The sequence below is a fragment of the Muntiacus reevesi genome, chromosome 2 (assembly GCF_963930625.1).
Source record: "Muntiacus reevesi chromosome 2, mMunRee1.1, whole genome shotgun sequence".
NCBI lineage: Eukaryota > Metazoa > Chordata > Mammalia > Artiodactyla > Cervidae > Muntiacus > Muntiacus reevesi.
Window position 1 is genome coordinate 17,321,319 of NC_089250.1, and position 17,532 is coordinate 17,338,850.

The 17,532-nt window shown below is 39.4% G+C and overlaps 1 protein-coding gene across 1 annotated transcript in view; it reads right to left on the reverse strand.

Annotated features, from left to right (window-relative positions):
* Positions 1-3,717: 3,717 nt before the first annotated feature.
* Positions 3,718-17,532, reverse strand: part of LOC136157109 (ankyrin repeat domain-containing protein 26-like) — a 59,158-nt gene continuing 45,343 nt past the window's right edge. Inside the window, exons 21-26 of the mRNA XM_065919139.1 lie at positions 14,563-15,519; positions 12,814-12,978; positions 9,703-9,869; positions 8,249-8,477; positions 5,532-5,577; positions 3,718-4,134 (exon numbers count right to left, since the gene is read on the reverse strand). Coding sequence (XP_065775211.1) covers positions 4,046-4,134; positions 5,532-5,577; positions 8,249-8,477; positions 9,703-9,869; positions 12,814-12,978; positions 14,563-15,519 — 1,653 coding nt within the window. The 3' untranslated portion in view covers positions 3,718-4,045. The remainder of the gene's footprint in view (positions 4,135-5,531; positions 5,578-8,248; positions 8,478-9,702; positions 9,870-12,813; positions 12,979-14,562; positions 15,520-17,532) is intronic.

Consider the following 17,532-nt stretch of genomic DNA (forward strand, 5'->3'; position numbering starts at 1 on the left):
GACAGAGGATGAGATGATTAGATGGCATGGTCGATTCGACAGACATAAGTTAAAGTAAACTCTGGGAAATGAAGGGCAGGGAAGCAAGGCATGTTGCAGTCCATGGGGTTGCAAAGAGTTGGACATAATTGAGCAGTGGAACAATAACATGCAGAGGTTCACAAAGAAATGTGACTGTAAGGGATGACTACAACTGGGAGTTGATATCAGCCAGTTCAGTTCAGTTGCTCAGTTGTGTCTGACTCTTTGCAACCCCACGGACTGCAGCACGCCAGGCTTCCCTGTCCATCACCAACTCCTGCAACTTATTCAAACTCATGTCCATCGAGTCAGTGATGCCATCTAACCATGTCATCTCTGTCGTCCCCTTTTCCTCCTGCCTTCGATCTTTCCCAGCATCAGGGTCTTTTCCAGTGAGTCAGTTCTTCACATCAGGTGGCCAAAAATTGGAGTTTTAGTTTCAGCATCAGTCCTTCCAATGAATATTTAGGACTGATTTCCTTTAGGATTCCTTTAGGATGGCTCTCTTTGCAGTCCAAGGAACTCTCAAAAGTCTTCAACACCACAGTTCAAAAGCATCAATACTGCGGTGCTTTCTTTATAGTCCAACTCTCACATACATACATACAACTGGAAAAACCATAGCTTTGACCAGACGGACCTTTGTTGGCAAAGTAATGTCTCTGCTTTCTAATATGCTGTCTAGGTTGATCATATATTTTCTTCCAAGGAGCAAGCATCTCTTAATTTCAAGGCTGCAGTCACCATCTGCAGAGATTTTGGAGCCCAAAAACATAGTCTCATACTGTTTCCATTGTTTCTCCATTTGCAGTGAAGTGATGGGACAGGATGCTATGATCTTAGTTTTCTGAATGTTGAGCTTAACACAACTTTTTCACTCTCCTCTGTCACTTTCCTCGCTTTCTGCCATTAAGGGTGGTATCATCTGCATATCTGAGATTATTGATGTTTTCCCAGCAATCTTGATTCCAGCTAGTGCTTCATCCAGCCCAGCATTTTGCATGATGCACTCTGCATATAAGTTAAATAAGCAGGGTGACAATATAAAGCCTTGACGTACTCCTTTCCCGATTTGGAACCAGTCTGTTGTTCCACGTCCACTTGTAGCTTCTTCACCTGCATACAGATTTCTTAGGAGGCAGGTCAGGTGATCTGGTATTTCATCTCTTTAAGAATTTTCCAGTTTGTTCTGATCCACACAGTCAAACGCTTTGGTGTAGTCGAGAAAGCAAAAGTAGATGTTTTTCTGGAACTCTCTTGCTTTTGTGATGATCCACTGGATGTTGACAATTTGATTTCTTGTTCCTCTACCTTTTCTAAATCCAGCTTGAATATCTGGAAGTTCACGGTTCACAGACTGCTGAAGCCTGGCCTGGAGAATTTTGAGCATTACTTTGCTAGTGTGTGAGATGAGTACAATTGTGCAGTAGTTCAAATAAGCTTTGGCATTGCCTTTCTTTGGGATTGGAATGAAAACGGACCTTTTCCAGTCCTGTGGCCACTGCTGAGTTTTCCAAATTTGCTGGCATACTGAGTGAAGCACTGTAATAGCATCATCTTGTAGGATTTGAAATAGCTCAACTGGAATTTCATCACTTCCACTAGCTTTTTTCGTAGCGATGCTTCCTAAGGCCGTGACTTCACATTCTGGGAGGTCTGGCTCTAGATGAGTGATCACACCTTTGTGGTTATTTGGATCATGAAGATCTTTTTTGTACAGTACTTCTGTGTATTTTTGCCATCTCTTCTTAATATCTTCTGCTTCTGTTAGGTCCCTACCATTTCTATCCTTTATTGTGCCCATCTTTGCATGAAATATTCCTTTGGTATCTCTGATTTTCTTGAAGAGACCTCTAGTCTTTCCTATTCTATTGTTTTCCTCTATTTCTTTGCACTGATCAATGAGGAAGACTTTCTTATCTCTCCTTGCTATTCTTTGGAACTCTGTATTCAGGATGCTATATCTTTCCTTTTTTCCTTTGCCTTTAGCTTCTCTTCTTTTCTCAGCTATTTGTAAGCCCTCCTCAGACAACCATTTTGCCTTTTTGATTTCTTTTTTCTTGGGAATGGTCTTGATCACTACTTTCTGTACAATGTCATGAACCTCTGTCCATAGTTCTTCAGGCACTCTATCGGATCTAATCACTTGAATCTATTTGTCACTTCTACTGTATAATCACAAGGGATTTGATTTAGGTCATACCTGAATGGCTGCAAAGAATGTAATCAATCTGATTTCAGTATTGGCCATCTGGTGATGGTGGAAGAGGGTGTTTGCTTCTCTTGTGTAGGTGGAAGAGGGTGTTTGCTATGACCAGTGCGTTCCCTTGGCAAAACTGTTAGCCTTTGCCCTGCTTCATCTTGGACTCCAAGGCCAAATTTGCCTGTTACTCCAGGTATCTCATGACTTCCTACTTTCTCATTCCAGTCCCCTACAATGAAAAGGACATCTTTTTTGGTTGTTAATTCCAGAAGGTCTCGTAGGTCTTCATAGAACGTTCAACGTCACCTTCTTCAGCATTAATGCAATTACTGGGAGTTGATACACTACTTAATAGATGATAGGGAGTAGGAGAAAAAGGCAACTTCTGAAAAACAGGTGACTTGTCTTATGCGAGGCACTTATGGGAGAACAAATAACATTTAGGAAAGAGAAATGGTACCTTATATCCCAGAGGATATATGGGAGATAGTGGAGTTTTGTGATAATGTCTGTTTGTCTGGTGCTTTTTCAAAAAAAAAAAAAGTCTTTCCCAAGACTTTATCCAAAACACAAAGCAAAAATAGATAGATTGGTAGATAGGTAAAGATAAGGTGAAAAGTCTTAGGCAAATCTTATTTATCCATGAGGAACTTTCTCTAATTTTAACACTGTCTCCAAAAGTAAATCAAAAGGCAATTAAAACTGATTCAAATGCATTCCTTTCTATAGTTTAATAATACACAGCTTCTTTATCCATTCATCTGTTGATGGACATCTAGGTTACTTCTATGTCCTAGCTACTGTAAGCAGTGCTGCAATGAACACTGGGGTACATGTGTCTTTCTGGAATCTGCTGCATGATGCAGGGAACCCAAAGCTGGTGCTTTGTGATTTACCTAGAGGGGTGGAATGGGGAAGGAGGTGGGAGGGAGGTTCAAGAGTGAGGGGCCATACACATACCTATGGCCAATTCAAGTCAATGTTTGGCACAAACCATCACAATATTGTAAAGTAATTATCCCCTAATTCAAAATAAAAATGATAAAAAGTTAATTCATTTAAAAGGTAAAAACTCAGGCAAATCTTATTTCCCCATGAGGAAAGGCCTATGAATCTGTGTTTAAAGTTACATATAGTAAGTTTTATGTCACTATTGACAGTTGTAATACATCAAAACATTGACAGAAGCCATAACAGCAGTATCTAAATCTTTAGGTCTATATATAGTGATAAAAACTGGAAAATACAAAAATGCTACCAATCAACACCAATAATATTAATGACATGTCTGGCTGTTTGGGTGCTGTTTAAACAGTCGGTGTTAGGGCTCAGTTTGAGTCTGTAAAGGGCATCCCTGGTGGCTAAAATGGTAAAGAATCCACCTGCAAGGCAGGTGACCTGGGTTTGATCCCAGGGTCTGGGAAGATCCCCTGGAGAAGGAAATGGCTCCCCACTCCAGTATTCTTGCCTGGAGAATTCCATGGACAGAGGAACCTGGTGGGCTACAGTCCTTGGGGCTGCACAGAGTCAGACACGATTGAGTGAGTAACTCTATCACTTAGAATATGGAAAACTCACCAGTGCTGATGTTTAGATCACCTAAAAAGTAAGTTAGAGGCAGAGAAACATCACTTAAAATACTATATAAATTTTCATCATACACACATATACAAAAGTATTTTCCTTTAATAAAGATTTTCTCATCATGTTTAACGGGAAACAATGAAATGCCATGGAAACGGTCCAGTAGGGAAACGTTTACTATTTATCTTTCTAACTCATGTATTTTTCCTTCCAAATCTGTATATCTTGTTCTTCTGTTTACAAAAGTAGGTCATCACACACATCTGACTCATCTGCAGATCCTCGAGAAGACAGTCTAAAGGCATCAGATGCAAACTGAGCATCAGCTGAAAGAAAAGGAAAGAATTATATTCTTTACCTAAAATACTTGGGTTAAAAAAAAAAGAAAACACACACACACACACACACACACACACAAAATAAAAAACCCTGAGACCTCTCCTAGTATTCTGAAAAATGAAAACTATCTACAGATGACACAACAGCAAATCCTAACCAAGCTCACAGTTTTCTAATCTGCTCATGGTCACAGGTGGGGCTGAGTGTCAGAGCGCCTGGTTTTCTCACTTTTCATTCGTTTACTCAGTAACTATGTGCAAAGGTTCTGTGAAAAACAGTGGAGTGACAAGATGAAGGTGACCCCGTCCGCCCTGAAAAATGATATGCCCTAAACTGGAAAAACAGACAAACAGGCCATTTCCATACAGAGTCATCAATACTAAGATAGAAAAGATGGCACAAGGAACAGACAGGAGGGGCAGCCAGCTTTGTGTCCATACTGGCAGCTCTTTGGTGGAGGTGATATGCATGTCGTTACCTGAAGGACAGGAAAGGACAAGAGGCAGAGGGCAGAAGCGCGTACACAGACCGCAGGGGCGCAGGCAAGTCTGTGGGATCCTACATGGTCGGGTGGTCAGATGCGGAGCTGAGGGGCAGTGTAAGGCAGTGAAGAGATGAGGCCGATTGCTTTGGCAGGACCCAAATGGATGTGGGTGTGTGGAGCATTTCCTGAGGCTGAAAGATAAACTGATGACGTATCAGTGACAGGGAGACTTTAGTTACCCACCCAGTGACCGCTGAACACACGTGACTGCCTGAGTCTGCGTGTCCCAGCCTTAACCACCACCAACACTGAGATGGTGTGGACGCCACGTTTTCTGAGAATGGTGTCAGGGGTAGGAAGATAGTTCCACAGGGATGGAGGGAAGGAGAATACAGCTAGAAATAAAAAGAAATACATAGACCTTCAGAGATTGTTTTTCAAGCTATGGTGAAAGTGAAAGTGAAGTCGCTCAGTCGTGTCCGACACTTTGCGACCCAGTGGACTGTAGCCTACCAGGCTCCTCCATCCATGGGATTCTCCAGGCAAGAGTACTGGAGTGGGTTGCCATTTCCTTCTCCAGGGGATCTTCCCGACCCAAGGATCAAACCCGGGTCTCCTGCATTGCAGGCAGACGCTTTAACCTCTGAGCCACCAGGGATGCCCTCCATATCCTCAAGGGAGCCACCATACCTCAAGCTATGGTACGTGGTGAATAAATAAGGAAGAAGGATATTTTTCACTATGATTGCTCATGCTTTCACATTTTTCCTTAGCTATGTATAAAAAAAAAAATTTCACATAGCATCTGTTATCCAAACAATGGAAAGAGATGCCATTTATTGTTTACAATGTATTTCTGAAATCAATGTCTACATTAATTCATACATTTTGGCAACATACCTTCTCTTATTCCTCTAGTTATACTCCTGTCCAACTCCCGCCGCATCTGAAATAAGTCAAATATTTATCTTTAAGATAAACAAGGTATATGTTTATAACTTATTAAATGTGACTTTTAAATAATACTTTTAGAGATTAGACCTAACCTGAAGATTACTTCAGTAGAACAAAAAAATCACATAAATAAAACAAAATTAATCCCTACTTATTCTGCTTATACATAACAGAGAATACATATAAGGAATGCTATTTAGACTAATCTGATAAAAAGTACAATAAATATCAGTCTATCAAGTACACATAATTTCAGAGAATTAGGGAATGACCCATAATCCTCGGAATGACCCACAAGATGCCCATCTTCTTCCCTAAAAGCTCCTGGCCTAAATATGTACTTCCGAGACTTTATTTTGATTTCTAGGTGAGGATCCTGTTCAAGTGGAGGAAGTAGTTTGAGTCAAATGTTAATAAGGAGAACACATCTGTGACTTTCTTTAAACTCTTCCATTTAACAAAAACACAGAAAGGTGAGAAGACTATACACAAGAAAACAATGTACCAGCAAGATTTAATTCTGAAGATGTTTAGCGAGAAGGATTTTCTCCTAAGTGTTAGACTCTGAACTATGTCCCATAGAAGGGGAAGGCCCCATAGGGGTCACTGCAGGGTGGAGGGACAGAGAAGTCACAGCTGCAGGGGCTCTGGCCGCTCTTTAGCTAAACATTCTATACTTGTCTCCATTTTATATAACACGGTTCCATGCAGAAGTTTTTTTTAAAGAAAGGTTGTTTCCTTTGAAGAAAAAACTTTCTGTAAGGGATGAGACTCATTGATTTACTCAAAGTTCCTAATTCTACAAAAGAAGTAACAAAGCCAATGACCTTCTTACTGAGTCCTATGCCAGCTACTTCCTCAGGTTAAGAAAAAACACACAGATTTTTAACTATAACATAGACACAATGAATATGTAAATCCTTCTTATATAATTAAATAATGCTTGTGGCATGACATGACTTTCTAACTAAATTATGTGCTTTAAATGCATAAATAAGAATAAATCAATATCAAACTCCTATTTGTAGCAGTCAATATAGTTAATTTAGAAAGGATAAATATGTTTTAAAAACAGGACAGGGAACGTAAAGGAGAAAATCTTTATTTGAATCAAGCAGGCCAAAACTGAAGAGATTCGTCCTTCAAAGGATGTTTGTTTCCTCCAGATAAAACCTGGTGAACTAAAATCAGTCAACAATGAATTATCCACATTTGGGGTTATTTAGAACAAAATTTAAAACACGCAACAGATCTCTCTTTACTGTCTAGCATACTTCTATCCAAGCTCTCATCATTAGTTAGTTTATACAAAAAGTATGAGTGTAATCTCAACTATAATCTAAATCCGGTCAGAAATTACAGTTGAACTTCATTTCCTCAGCCTGAAGTTTCAAGGGGAGGACTTATACTCCTACCCTCCACGTGAGAAGAGAGGAGATTTATCTAACAGGTGAGTTTGGGACAAGGAACTAAGAAGTGCTTGCTTGGTTCCAAATCTCTTCTTTGACAAGATGTTACGTGCTCACAGCACCGTGAACTTGGGTCTGCAGTAGGCAGCCTGCCCCTGGGACGGGGGTCAAGCATTTGCTTCCTCCTCTTAGGCCTGCGTGGGGCAGTGTCTGACTTGGGATGAAGTGTTCGGAGGCCCGCTGTGACTGCACAGCTAAAGCACGTCCTCCAGGTTCACGGCTCTCAAGAACTAGGACCCAACGTAGCCCCAGTGCTGTCAAAGAAACCTTAGATCGCTCTCCTATGATGGCAAGAAGCCAAATGAGAAAACAGGCTGAGACTGCATTTAACAAGGGCTACTTTTCTTTGCATCACGAACATCACAAAACCCTATCAAAACGATAAACCCGTGTGCACTGACTGAAATGGATATTTTAACCACAATGATTACACAATGAAAACTGGTTGCAACTTAAAACACTCCCCATCATCACTATCTTTCATACCATTCATCCAGGTGATGTCAAGATAGAGATAAAGTGAGCTTCATTTATAATTTTTAAATGTTTCCGTTCAGTACAAATTTAGAAACATTCTACAACTGCTCAGCAAGATAGTTTTCAGAAATTTAAATCAAAATTCTATAAGTAAAACAGCAATTAAAAACGTACTCTTGTACAAGAAAATAGCAAAAAGTGTTCACCCAAAACCAGAAATTAATCTTTTGATTTAGTATTACAAGTTTGTTTAATTCATACAAAGGGTTTATCTAGGATTCCTTCAAGTAAAAAAACACCCATATGAGGTTAGTGTTTAGATGCCAGTGATTCACTTATCCTTAGGGGTAGATAAACTGTGGTGGGTGCAACAGAGCTCAGAAGTGATTATGAACTACTGCCAAAGTGAAATCAATTAGAAAGTAAGTCAAACATCATAAAGTATACTTTCAGTTACTAGGCAAAAAGATTTCATTTCTAAAGTAGAATTTCAAGGCAGCTTTTCAAGAAATTTAAAAAGTTAAGTATCTCTTAAAAACGAGAGCTCTAGGACAAAAAAATCATTAAATGTCTCCTTGATTAGCACAGTTAATGATAGCTTTTACTTAGTGTGCATAAGACAAAAAAAAAACAACTCAGAAGTCCACCAAATTAAAAACAAGGATCATTCATAACAGAAATGTGAAACCCAGTGAAATAAAGTAGAATAGAACTAACCTTGGTCAAGTAAGTCTCCATGCTGTCATCTGAATGGCGTGGAATTGAGGTAGAAAACCCTACATTTGCTCTTGGAGTAAGACTTCCATGGAGCACTAAAGGATTATTGAAATCTCCAACACAAGGGGGTTCCAGGACTGGCCTCCTGCTAAGAGTGCTGAATGAAGATCTGTTCTGCTGCTTCTCCACCTCAAGTTTGGTGCTGATCTCTGCCAGCCTCTCATGAGTCCTGGGGAAGATGGAAAACACCAACCTTGCTCATGTTTCCCTAAATGATTTGCTTTTTTTAAGTTGCCGTATAGTAAACGGAATTCCCATTAAACTGTTTGAACCCTGAACACATAGAGCAGGCCTCCTGTAAACAGTGACAGCTGTGACCTTGCTCTAAAGAAGTGCACGTCTCTGGGGCTCCTCAGGTAACAAGTCACCGCTGGGAGAGGAGAGAATGGGCATCAGAGAGAAAGGGAGGTGGGCCCACAGTGACCCCTGCTGCCTCTGGGACACGACTGCCCCCAGGAAACAGTTCAGGGGTGAAGAGACACGCCTCCCACAAAGCCGCCTTCAAGCATTTGCTTTCACCACCCTTGTGTACACGTGTCACCCACGACCTTGGAGAAATTAAGCATTTGGCTCTGAGGTATCACCTACAGCCACAATCTCAAGGGAGGATGAGAAAGTCAAAGGGTAAGGCTGAAAAGAGCTAAAACAGCCCCAGGAACAATGACAAGTATCCCCTGCTTTTCCAAAGTGCACTTTATGTTACTTCGCTTAGAGAAAGGCCTACATCAGCATCTGTTTTTGATAGATATTTTGATCAAAATAACAAAAATTTTTTTTTGAAGAGGCTTTTTGGTTTCATATAAAAAGGTTCAGTGTACGTTTTACAGAGAGACGCACCGCGCTTCCCAAGCAGGGAGACTGGCCCCACGGAGCTCCTTCCCGGAAGCCACACCCCACATCTCAGGTCAAGTTACCTATCTGGGAGCACCTGTGCTTCACTTGCGCATACTCATTTTATGTACCGACTAGCCAAACGTGTCCTCGGGTCCCTGCTGCTTTGCTTTATGCTGTTTGGCTTATGAAAGGCTTTCTAGGAAAGCTCTGCTTTCAGGCACTGGGGAAAGCTGGACTCGACCCTGAGGTATATGATCTGCCCTTTCAGTCCTCCACATCCCTCAGTCAGGTCACCATGCTATTTCTAGCCACTCTGTGATTTATCCTGCCTTTCGCCCCTGTGTTCATTGCCCCCAGTCTCACAAGAATGCCTTTATGCTGTGTAGAAAAGCTTACAAGGACACAGTATTAATAGCTTGTCCTAGGGCGCCCTCTAGCAGTGACCATCTAGTCAGCTTTCACTTCCTACTAATCTCATGTATCCCACTCTATAAAAATTAGGCTTTAGAAACAAATTAATGAACTAAATGTAGTTTCTCTGATTCTGTGTTTTGACTTACTTGTCTAGTTTATCTTCCAATGACTTTCTCACTTCACATTCTTCTAGGTAGAGTTGCTTATATTTTTCCAACCCTGCTTTATTGGAATCTTGCAAAGTTTTCATTTTGAGGACTTCAGATTCCAAGTTTTTAATTCTGAAGTCCATTTGTTGAGATCCAGCTTGTGTCTAAGGCAAATTGAAACAGATAATATTTTAAAAATAATCATTAACCTGGAAAATTATACTTGTTCCCTTTAGTTTTGAGTCAGTGATTCAGAGAGCGATTTTAAAGGTAAAAAAAAACCAAAAAACCAGAGCAGAAGTTGAAAGCAATTATCATCAATGTGAAGTGGATTAAATCTGAATTATAAAATTAAAGTGGAATCACTGCTATAGTAGTACTTATATAATCTGATAATACAAAGAATAAGAGGATCAACTTAAAATTTTAAAAATTGAACAAGACAACTTAAGAATAATTCAAGAGGATGGTACCAGTTTTAAACCACAAAATTTTCTTTTCTTCCTAATGCTTTTGTTTTTTTACCAATTGGTGTTATAGAAGAAAGAATTCTCTAGTGAGAATCATTCTGAAAGGTCAATTTAGTGATAACTGTGATGGAAACTGAAAGTTTTAAAGGGAAAACAAGTGCCCCCTTCCTTCCAGAAATCTACAAAACTAACTGCTCTAAGGGAGGTAGAGGAAACACATAAGCTGTATCTATCCAAAATGTAATGTACAGTGAGAGCGAATTCCAGCACATGACAGAACAACAAATTAACCTAGAAAAATAGGCTGACTTCTTTTAATATCTCTACAAGATCCTGTCTCGCTCTGTCTTCAGTCTCCTGTTGATACTGCTCTACTTGACTATCATATTCATTTCTATATGACTTTTGAGGTTCACTACTTCTCGCTAAAACCTCTTTTTCTTCACTGTAGTTTTTTACATTTCTTTTGCATTAGTTTCATAGATAATAACTCCTGTTGAAAAACTTTACTTTTTGCATCCAGGTGCAGACATTTTGAAGATACAGTTTCCAGCTCTGCTGGAAGATCATCACTCTTCAAGAATAAAATGATCCCATTTGCTAATGAAGAAACTGGACTGAGCACAGCCTTACTCAAACCCAGGATCAAATACATATGATGGTATCTGTATTGTAGAATGGAGGACCAGGGATTACTCAGAGAATCAAGAAAGAAGTTCAAACCACCAAGAGTCACAAAATATATTCTTCACTGTCATCTTTGTCACACAATAATTGCACTTGATTTTACACTCTTCTATTGTTCTACAAGAACATGTTTCTATCTTTCCTCATAAAATGACTACAAGTCACTGCTTAGTAGAATGTCTCTTACTCGTCCCCCCATCTTCATGTTCCAGGATTTTAAAGAAGTTTGAGGGATACTGTATTGAGTTATTCAGGGCTAAGTTAATAAATGCCTTCCAAAAGAAAACTGTGAGAATAAGACTCTAATTAAGAAATCTTATAAATATGGATTCTAATCCCATAAGCCTTTTTTCTGATGTACAAAGATTTTTGCTAATTTGAATTGCATTCCAAAGAGAAATTGTTTGCAAAGTTAAAGAAATCCCATTTCCTGACAGTGTACAGAGATGATCCACACATTTTTCTGAACAGTAACAACAAAATGCCTCATTCTTATAGTCCTTTGTTACTGTCCATTGATGCAAGACAAGTGCTGTGCATATGAATAAACATTCCCTGTTACACCAGTGTATACTCAACCAAGATTTCCCCTCATGGAAAAAATGTCAACAGTGTAAAATGAGGGGCTAAACTATTCCTCAGAGACTAGATAACAAGGACTGATGTGAAAAGGTCAATGAGAGCTGGACAGTCAGGAAAGCTCCATGGAGGAGGAGGGACTGGGCGCCAGGTCTGAAACAATGAAGGACTACCCAAGAGGAAAAGAAACTGGAAAGGCAGAAAGGACCGTCTGAGCAAGGGCCAAGAAAAGGTGAAATCAGCCAGCTAACTCTGAGGATAAGATCCAACCACGGGAAATAAAAATATGCTCACACAGAATCATGAAAATCAGTGTTCACAACAGCATTATTAATAGCCCCAAAGTGGAAACAACTCAAAGCTCCATCAAGTGATGAATGGTTAAATGGCTTAGCTTACTGTTGCTTGACAACCAACAGAAAGAGAAGAACTGACATGTGCTATCACATGCATGAACCGTGAAATCATGACATCAAATGAGAAAAGCTAATCCCAAAGGAGCATACTGCATGATTCCATTTATATAAAATACCGAGAATAGGTATGTCTACAGAGACAGATATTAGACTGGGGGTTGCCTGGGGCTGAGGGAGATGGGAGGTCATGGGTGGCGGCTAAGGGATGCAGGGTTTCTGTTGGGGGGTGATGGAAATGCTCTAAAATTGACTGTGGTCACAGGTTACACCTCTCTAGACTAAGAAATACTGAACTACACATGTTGAGTGGGTGAATTCTATGAAACGTCAATTATATCTCAATAGCTTTTTTAAAACAATCCAATGGCAGGATCCAGATAATCTTCTTCATTCTCTAGCTTGGATATATGTATTCTATACCATCTGAAACGGCCATGCTTTTACAATATACTTAAAATGAAAAGGAAAGAAGGCAATGCCTAAACTTCAACTGGTTTGTATAATACCCTTTCTGCACAAGTTATTCTGAAATCCATGAAATAAATATACACAGAATTCTACAGCCATTCACAAAAGGGAAGATGAGAAATGATCATTTTCTGAACATTCCATTAAACTAATATTATCCTCTGATTTTAATATGGCTTGCCTCATCATGGTAATACATCTATCACTTTAAAAAGTATTGTTTCAAAGAAAAAAAAGGCTCTCAACTTGTGTGAACAATGAGGCACAGTTCTCAACTTTCCTAAGGGCAAATAATAAAAGAAAAAAATAATTTAATGCAGATGGAAGGATGAAAGTCAGAGTTTAAGAAACAAGTGCATTATAAAGATAAGAAAATTGGAGTAAGTTACTTGTAACAAAAATACAGGAGAATGCTGACCATGAAAATGAGTGTCCTAAAACACTTTATCCTACATATTAACTGTCAACACATTCAACTTCCTACATACCTGACTTGTGAGTTGACATAGTTGTAGTTTAAATTTGTTCTTTAAATCCCGTGCCTCAGCTTCTAAGGTAACACGACACCATGACATGTCTTTCAGCGAAGCATCCGACATAGACAGCTTTTTTACGGTGTCATCCAGTTCTTGTCGAAGTTGTCTCACAAGTGCCTAATAAGACGCTCTGTCACTGAGTTTATCAAATCACTTTACCATTACATTATGCTAATAATAGATAACTCCAACATATGGACTTTGAAAACTATCACCACACACAGTAACTCACCTTTTCCCTCCTCACTGAATCTGGGTCCAGACACAGAAGGGGCCACCCTCCAGCCTTCCTGATGTTAAGTTACTCAGACAAAGGATGCAGCCCCACTGTCCACGCCCTGCCCCTCCCAATAAAACTGCAGAGCTTCACCACCTCACCTCCAGAAAGAAATGAGTGTATAGGTGGGAAAAGTGATGGAAAAGTACACACTGTGGAAACAGTGTGGAAACATTTTCCTTTCCTTTTTTATTAGAAGCTTTGATTAACTCAGAGATCTTCACATATTCCAACCAGTGCTCAGATCTTTCCAATAGATTCCTATCTCAGCAGAAAAATGAGGCCATTCCCTTGTGGCTTATCTATTTCATATCCAGTAGTGTGTCTAGGTTAATCCCAGACTCCTAATTTCTCCCTCCTCCCCGCCTCTGCCCTTGGCTGAGCACCAGGACCTACTGTGGGGAGGCAGTCACCTGCCTGGGAGAGGACCCGGAAGGATGGGTATGTGTGCAACTGAATCAATTTCCTGTACCTCTGAAACTGACGCAAAACTGGAAATCAACCATACTCCAATAGAAAAGAAAAATGAACTTTACAAATGAGGTTGCTCCCATGGCCTTCAAGGAGCCTCGATAACCTGACTTCCACCCGCCTCCAAACCGCAGCTCCTACAGCCCGCTCCCTGACTCATTCCATTCCTGCTGCTCATGAATCCTGCCACCCTTAATTTTTAGAGGACAAACTTGTATTCAAATGATAGTCATTGATCCTTAAAATAAAAATTATGAGCAAATTGTTTGTAAAAATGTTCTAAGGAAATCATAAATAGCAGTGGGAAGATTAAATCAAGAACAGTTTTGTTAAAGCTCACCACCTGAGTCCCAAATTACAATTTAATGATAAGTAGATGAATGTGAAGAGTTGAGAGGCTTTAAGAATAAATAATTCAAGGCTAAAATGTTTCCCATATTAACTCAAATTGACATGAATAAAAGTAAAATTGTACCAAAAAATATGACAAAAAGGTATGACAGCTACTGAAGCCAAAGTACAATATATAAAATATAGCCTTTGGAAACCTAGAATTGACCATCAAGGTTATAATCCACGTAACTGAAGCTTAATTTCGAAATATTCATTTCAGGTTTGAGCATTTCATTTATCTGCTTCACCATGATACTGACATGGTAACATAAAGATTAAAATTATTACCTTAATAGTAAGAGAGTAAATTCCTAATACCTGTCTATGTTAACAATATAGAACTGAATCTCTTAACATTTCATAAGCGACACCATGTCCCTACTCAAAGTAAAGCATTTTATTTGCTGGATGCAAGGTGTGCTTTTAGGCTGGTTTAGAGACCATAGATTCACAGCCTGTGTATTTTTTATATTTAACTAGATTCAACATTTAGCCAGAATCAAGAATCACTTTGAACCTTCTTTCAGGAAAACTGAGAATTTCTTCTTCTGGATACTCACTTCTCCTTCTGCTTTCTCATTTTTGTACTGATGCATTCTCTCTTTTAAATGATTACACTCATTGATTAACTCCTCGTTTCTTTCCTCCAGCATCAGACCTTGTTTCTCACTTTCAGCCTGAAGTTTTCCCACGATCTGCTGAAACTGGTCTTGGATGCTAATCACCGTCTTCTCTTTACTATCAGCTCTCTTTTGTGCATCATCCAGTTGCTGTCGGAGCAACATGTTTTCACTCTGGAGTTGAGATAATCTCTCCTCTAAGGATTCCTGCTTTCCAATATATTTACTCACTTTGCCTTGTTCCTTGTGATACATGTGTTCAATTTTCTGCTTTTGACACTCTACTTGGCTTAGGTCTCTCTGGACACGTTCTAACGTCAAAGTCTTTTCTCTGAGATCATCTCTCGTGTAATGCAGCTTGATTTTCAGCTTATTGAACTCACTTTCCGCTTCAGACAGTTGCTGGGAAAGCATCTCATTGTTCTCTTTCAGATGAGCCACATCAGACTCCATTTTGTCCTGCAAGCATAACCACTCCTCTTTTGCTCTCTGGAAGGCAAGTTCCACATCTCTTTTTGATGTCTGACCTTGATCATGATCGTGTAAGGCAGCAGCCAGTCTAGAACGGTAGGATTTCACTTCCGTTTCCAGTCTTTGTTTGCTTTCTTTTTTGTTCTCCAGCTTCGAGTTTGGCATTGTATTCTCAGCTGTCAGAGCATTAAGCTGGCCTGTACCGTGGGATATAGTCTGTGTTAATGTTTCCTCAGTCAGTTTTACTGCCTTTTGAAGATCATCGTTCTTTACTTTGAGAATTTCAATGTCCTCAAAATAGTTCTCTTCCTTTGCCCGGTGCTGATTTTTCACTGCATCTCTTTGCAGTCTTAGCATGGCTATTTCATCCTGCAGCATGTGTTTTTTGAGCAACAGGGCTTTTGTGTCTTCACAACTATCAGAAACCTAAGTGAAACAAAGGAGATTTTTAGCTAGTACTCAAGTGACATTTCATGATTTCCTCTGAAATAAAAGACTAACTTGATGTTTATACAATGAAAAGACTGCACCAAGTGTGTCTCCAACAGGAAAAAATAAGGTTCAATATAAACCTCAGACTTTATACAAGAAGAAATTCCCAAAGGTTCAAAAATTTCATGGAAGACAATGAATCCATGAAAGTCAAAAAGAAATCCCAAGAGACTTTTCAAGACGCTCAGAATTGGAAAGGCTTCTCTCCGAACCACAACAAACCCAGAAGGCTTAAAAGAAAAGATTTATAGATCTGACTACACTTAAAAATTGCATCTGATGTGGAATATTTATATAATGGAAAACTAGGAAGCCATAAAAAAAGAATGAAATAATGCTATTTGCAGCAACAGGGATGGACCTAGACATATCACCCTAAGTGAAGTAAGTCAGACAGAGACAAGTATTATGTCATACTGCTTATATGGAGAATCTAAAATCAACTTATTCACACAACAGAAAGAGACTCATAGACACAGAAAACAAACTTATGGTCACCACAGGGGAAAGCAGGGTAGGGGAAGGGATAAATTAGGATGTCAGGATTAACATATACACACTAGGAGATATAAAATAACCAACAGAGATCTACCATACAACAGAAGGAACTATACTTAATATTCTGCAAGAATCTGAAAAGGAATATGTGTGTATGTGTGAGTGTGTGTGTGAGTGAGTGTGTATTAGTCACTCAGTCAAGTCCGACTCTTTGCGACCCAATAGACTGTAGCCTGCCAGGCTCCTCTGTCCGTGGAATTTCCCAGGCAAGAATACTGGAGTGGGTAGCCATTTCCTTCTCCAGGGGATCTTCCCAACCCAAGGATTGAACCCAGGTGTCCTGCATTGCAGGCAGATTCTTTACAGTCTGAGCCAGCAGGGAAGTCCCATTTACATAAGTTACACACACACATACATATAGGTCTGAATCACTGTGCTCTGTACCTGAAACTCACACAATATTGTTCATCAACTGGAATTCAGTAAACACCACCACTTGCTAGGTTTATAGACACTGCATCCCATACCTCCTATGCAGCTACTTCACAGTAAGAGCCTCAACTCTGTATAAATAGACTACATTTTGTACAAAAAGGTTTTTCTTGAGAATATGCTACCTTCTAACATTTTAATAGGCAATTACAAGGATTACACCTATTGACAACTGTATCAAGCACTTCTACAAACATCAATTAATTTATTAGCTGTAATGATTCTGGAAAGGAGAAAGTTAAAAATGTGAGTAAGCTGCAGCCTTTTCATCAGGTCTTCGACTCTACTAGTCCTCTTATATCAAACCACAGTTACTTCTCTGGTGGAAACATAGAAATACAAAATAAGCCTCTTATTTCATTCATGGTACATATACTAACTGTAAATAAGGTAAAATTTAGAGCCCTCTTAGAAAACCATGAGATTATTTGCTGCTGCAACAACTTTCATTATCTCTCCATAATGTTTAAAATAGTAAGATGGGGGAAATACAATGAAAAACACTTAATAACTATCACTAAATATATATTATGGCATATCTATCACTGTTTTCAAAAGTTCCTTGTACTGAAACTGGACACTCACAGAGCAGAGTGTTCATTTTCTCACAAGGAGAAGAATGACATCCAAAATGTGGTCTCTGAACTGCCTATAGTTTCCTCCTTACCATCAGGGGAAGTGATAAACTAACCTAATGATCAATCAAGGCAGTGAAATCATTACCAAAACCCAGAATATCGATTATTAGTAGCAAGAGTTTTCCCCCCCCCTTGGTTGGGGGGGGCACTTTTATAAGTTTATTCTAAAGAAACACCTTTTTAAAGTGTTCTAAACTGTTTTAACAACTGATGGCACAGTTTTTATAAACTGAAAAGCTGTAAATGATGTGAAAAGGCCGGTGACAGGGCACTGGTTACAGAAATGAGAGTGGAGCCAGGAGCGGACTCTGACTGAGAC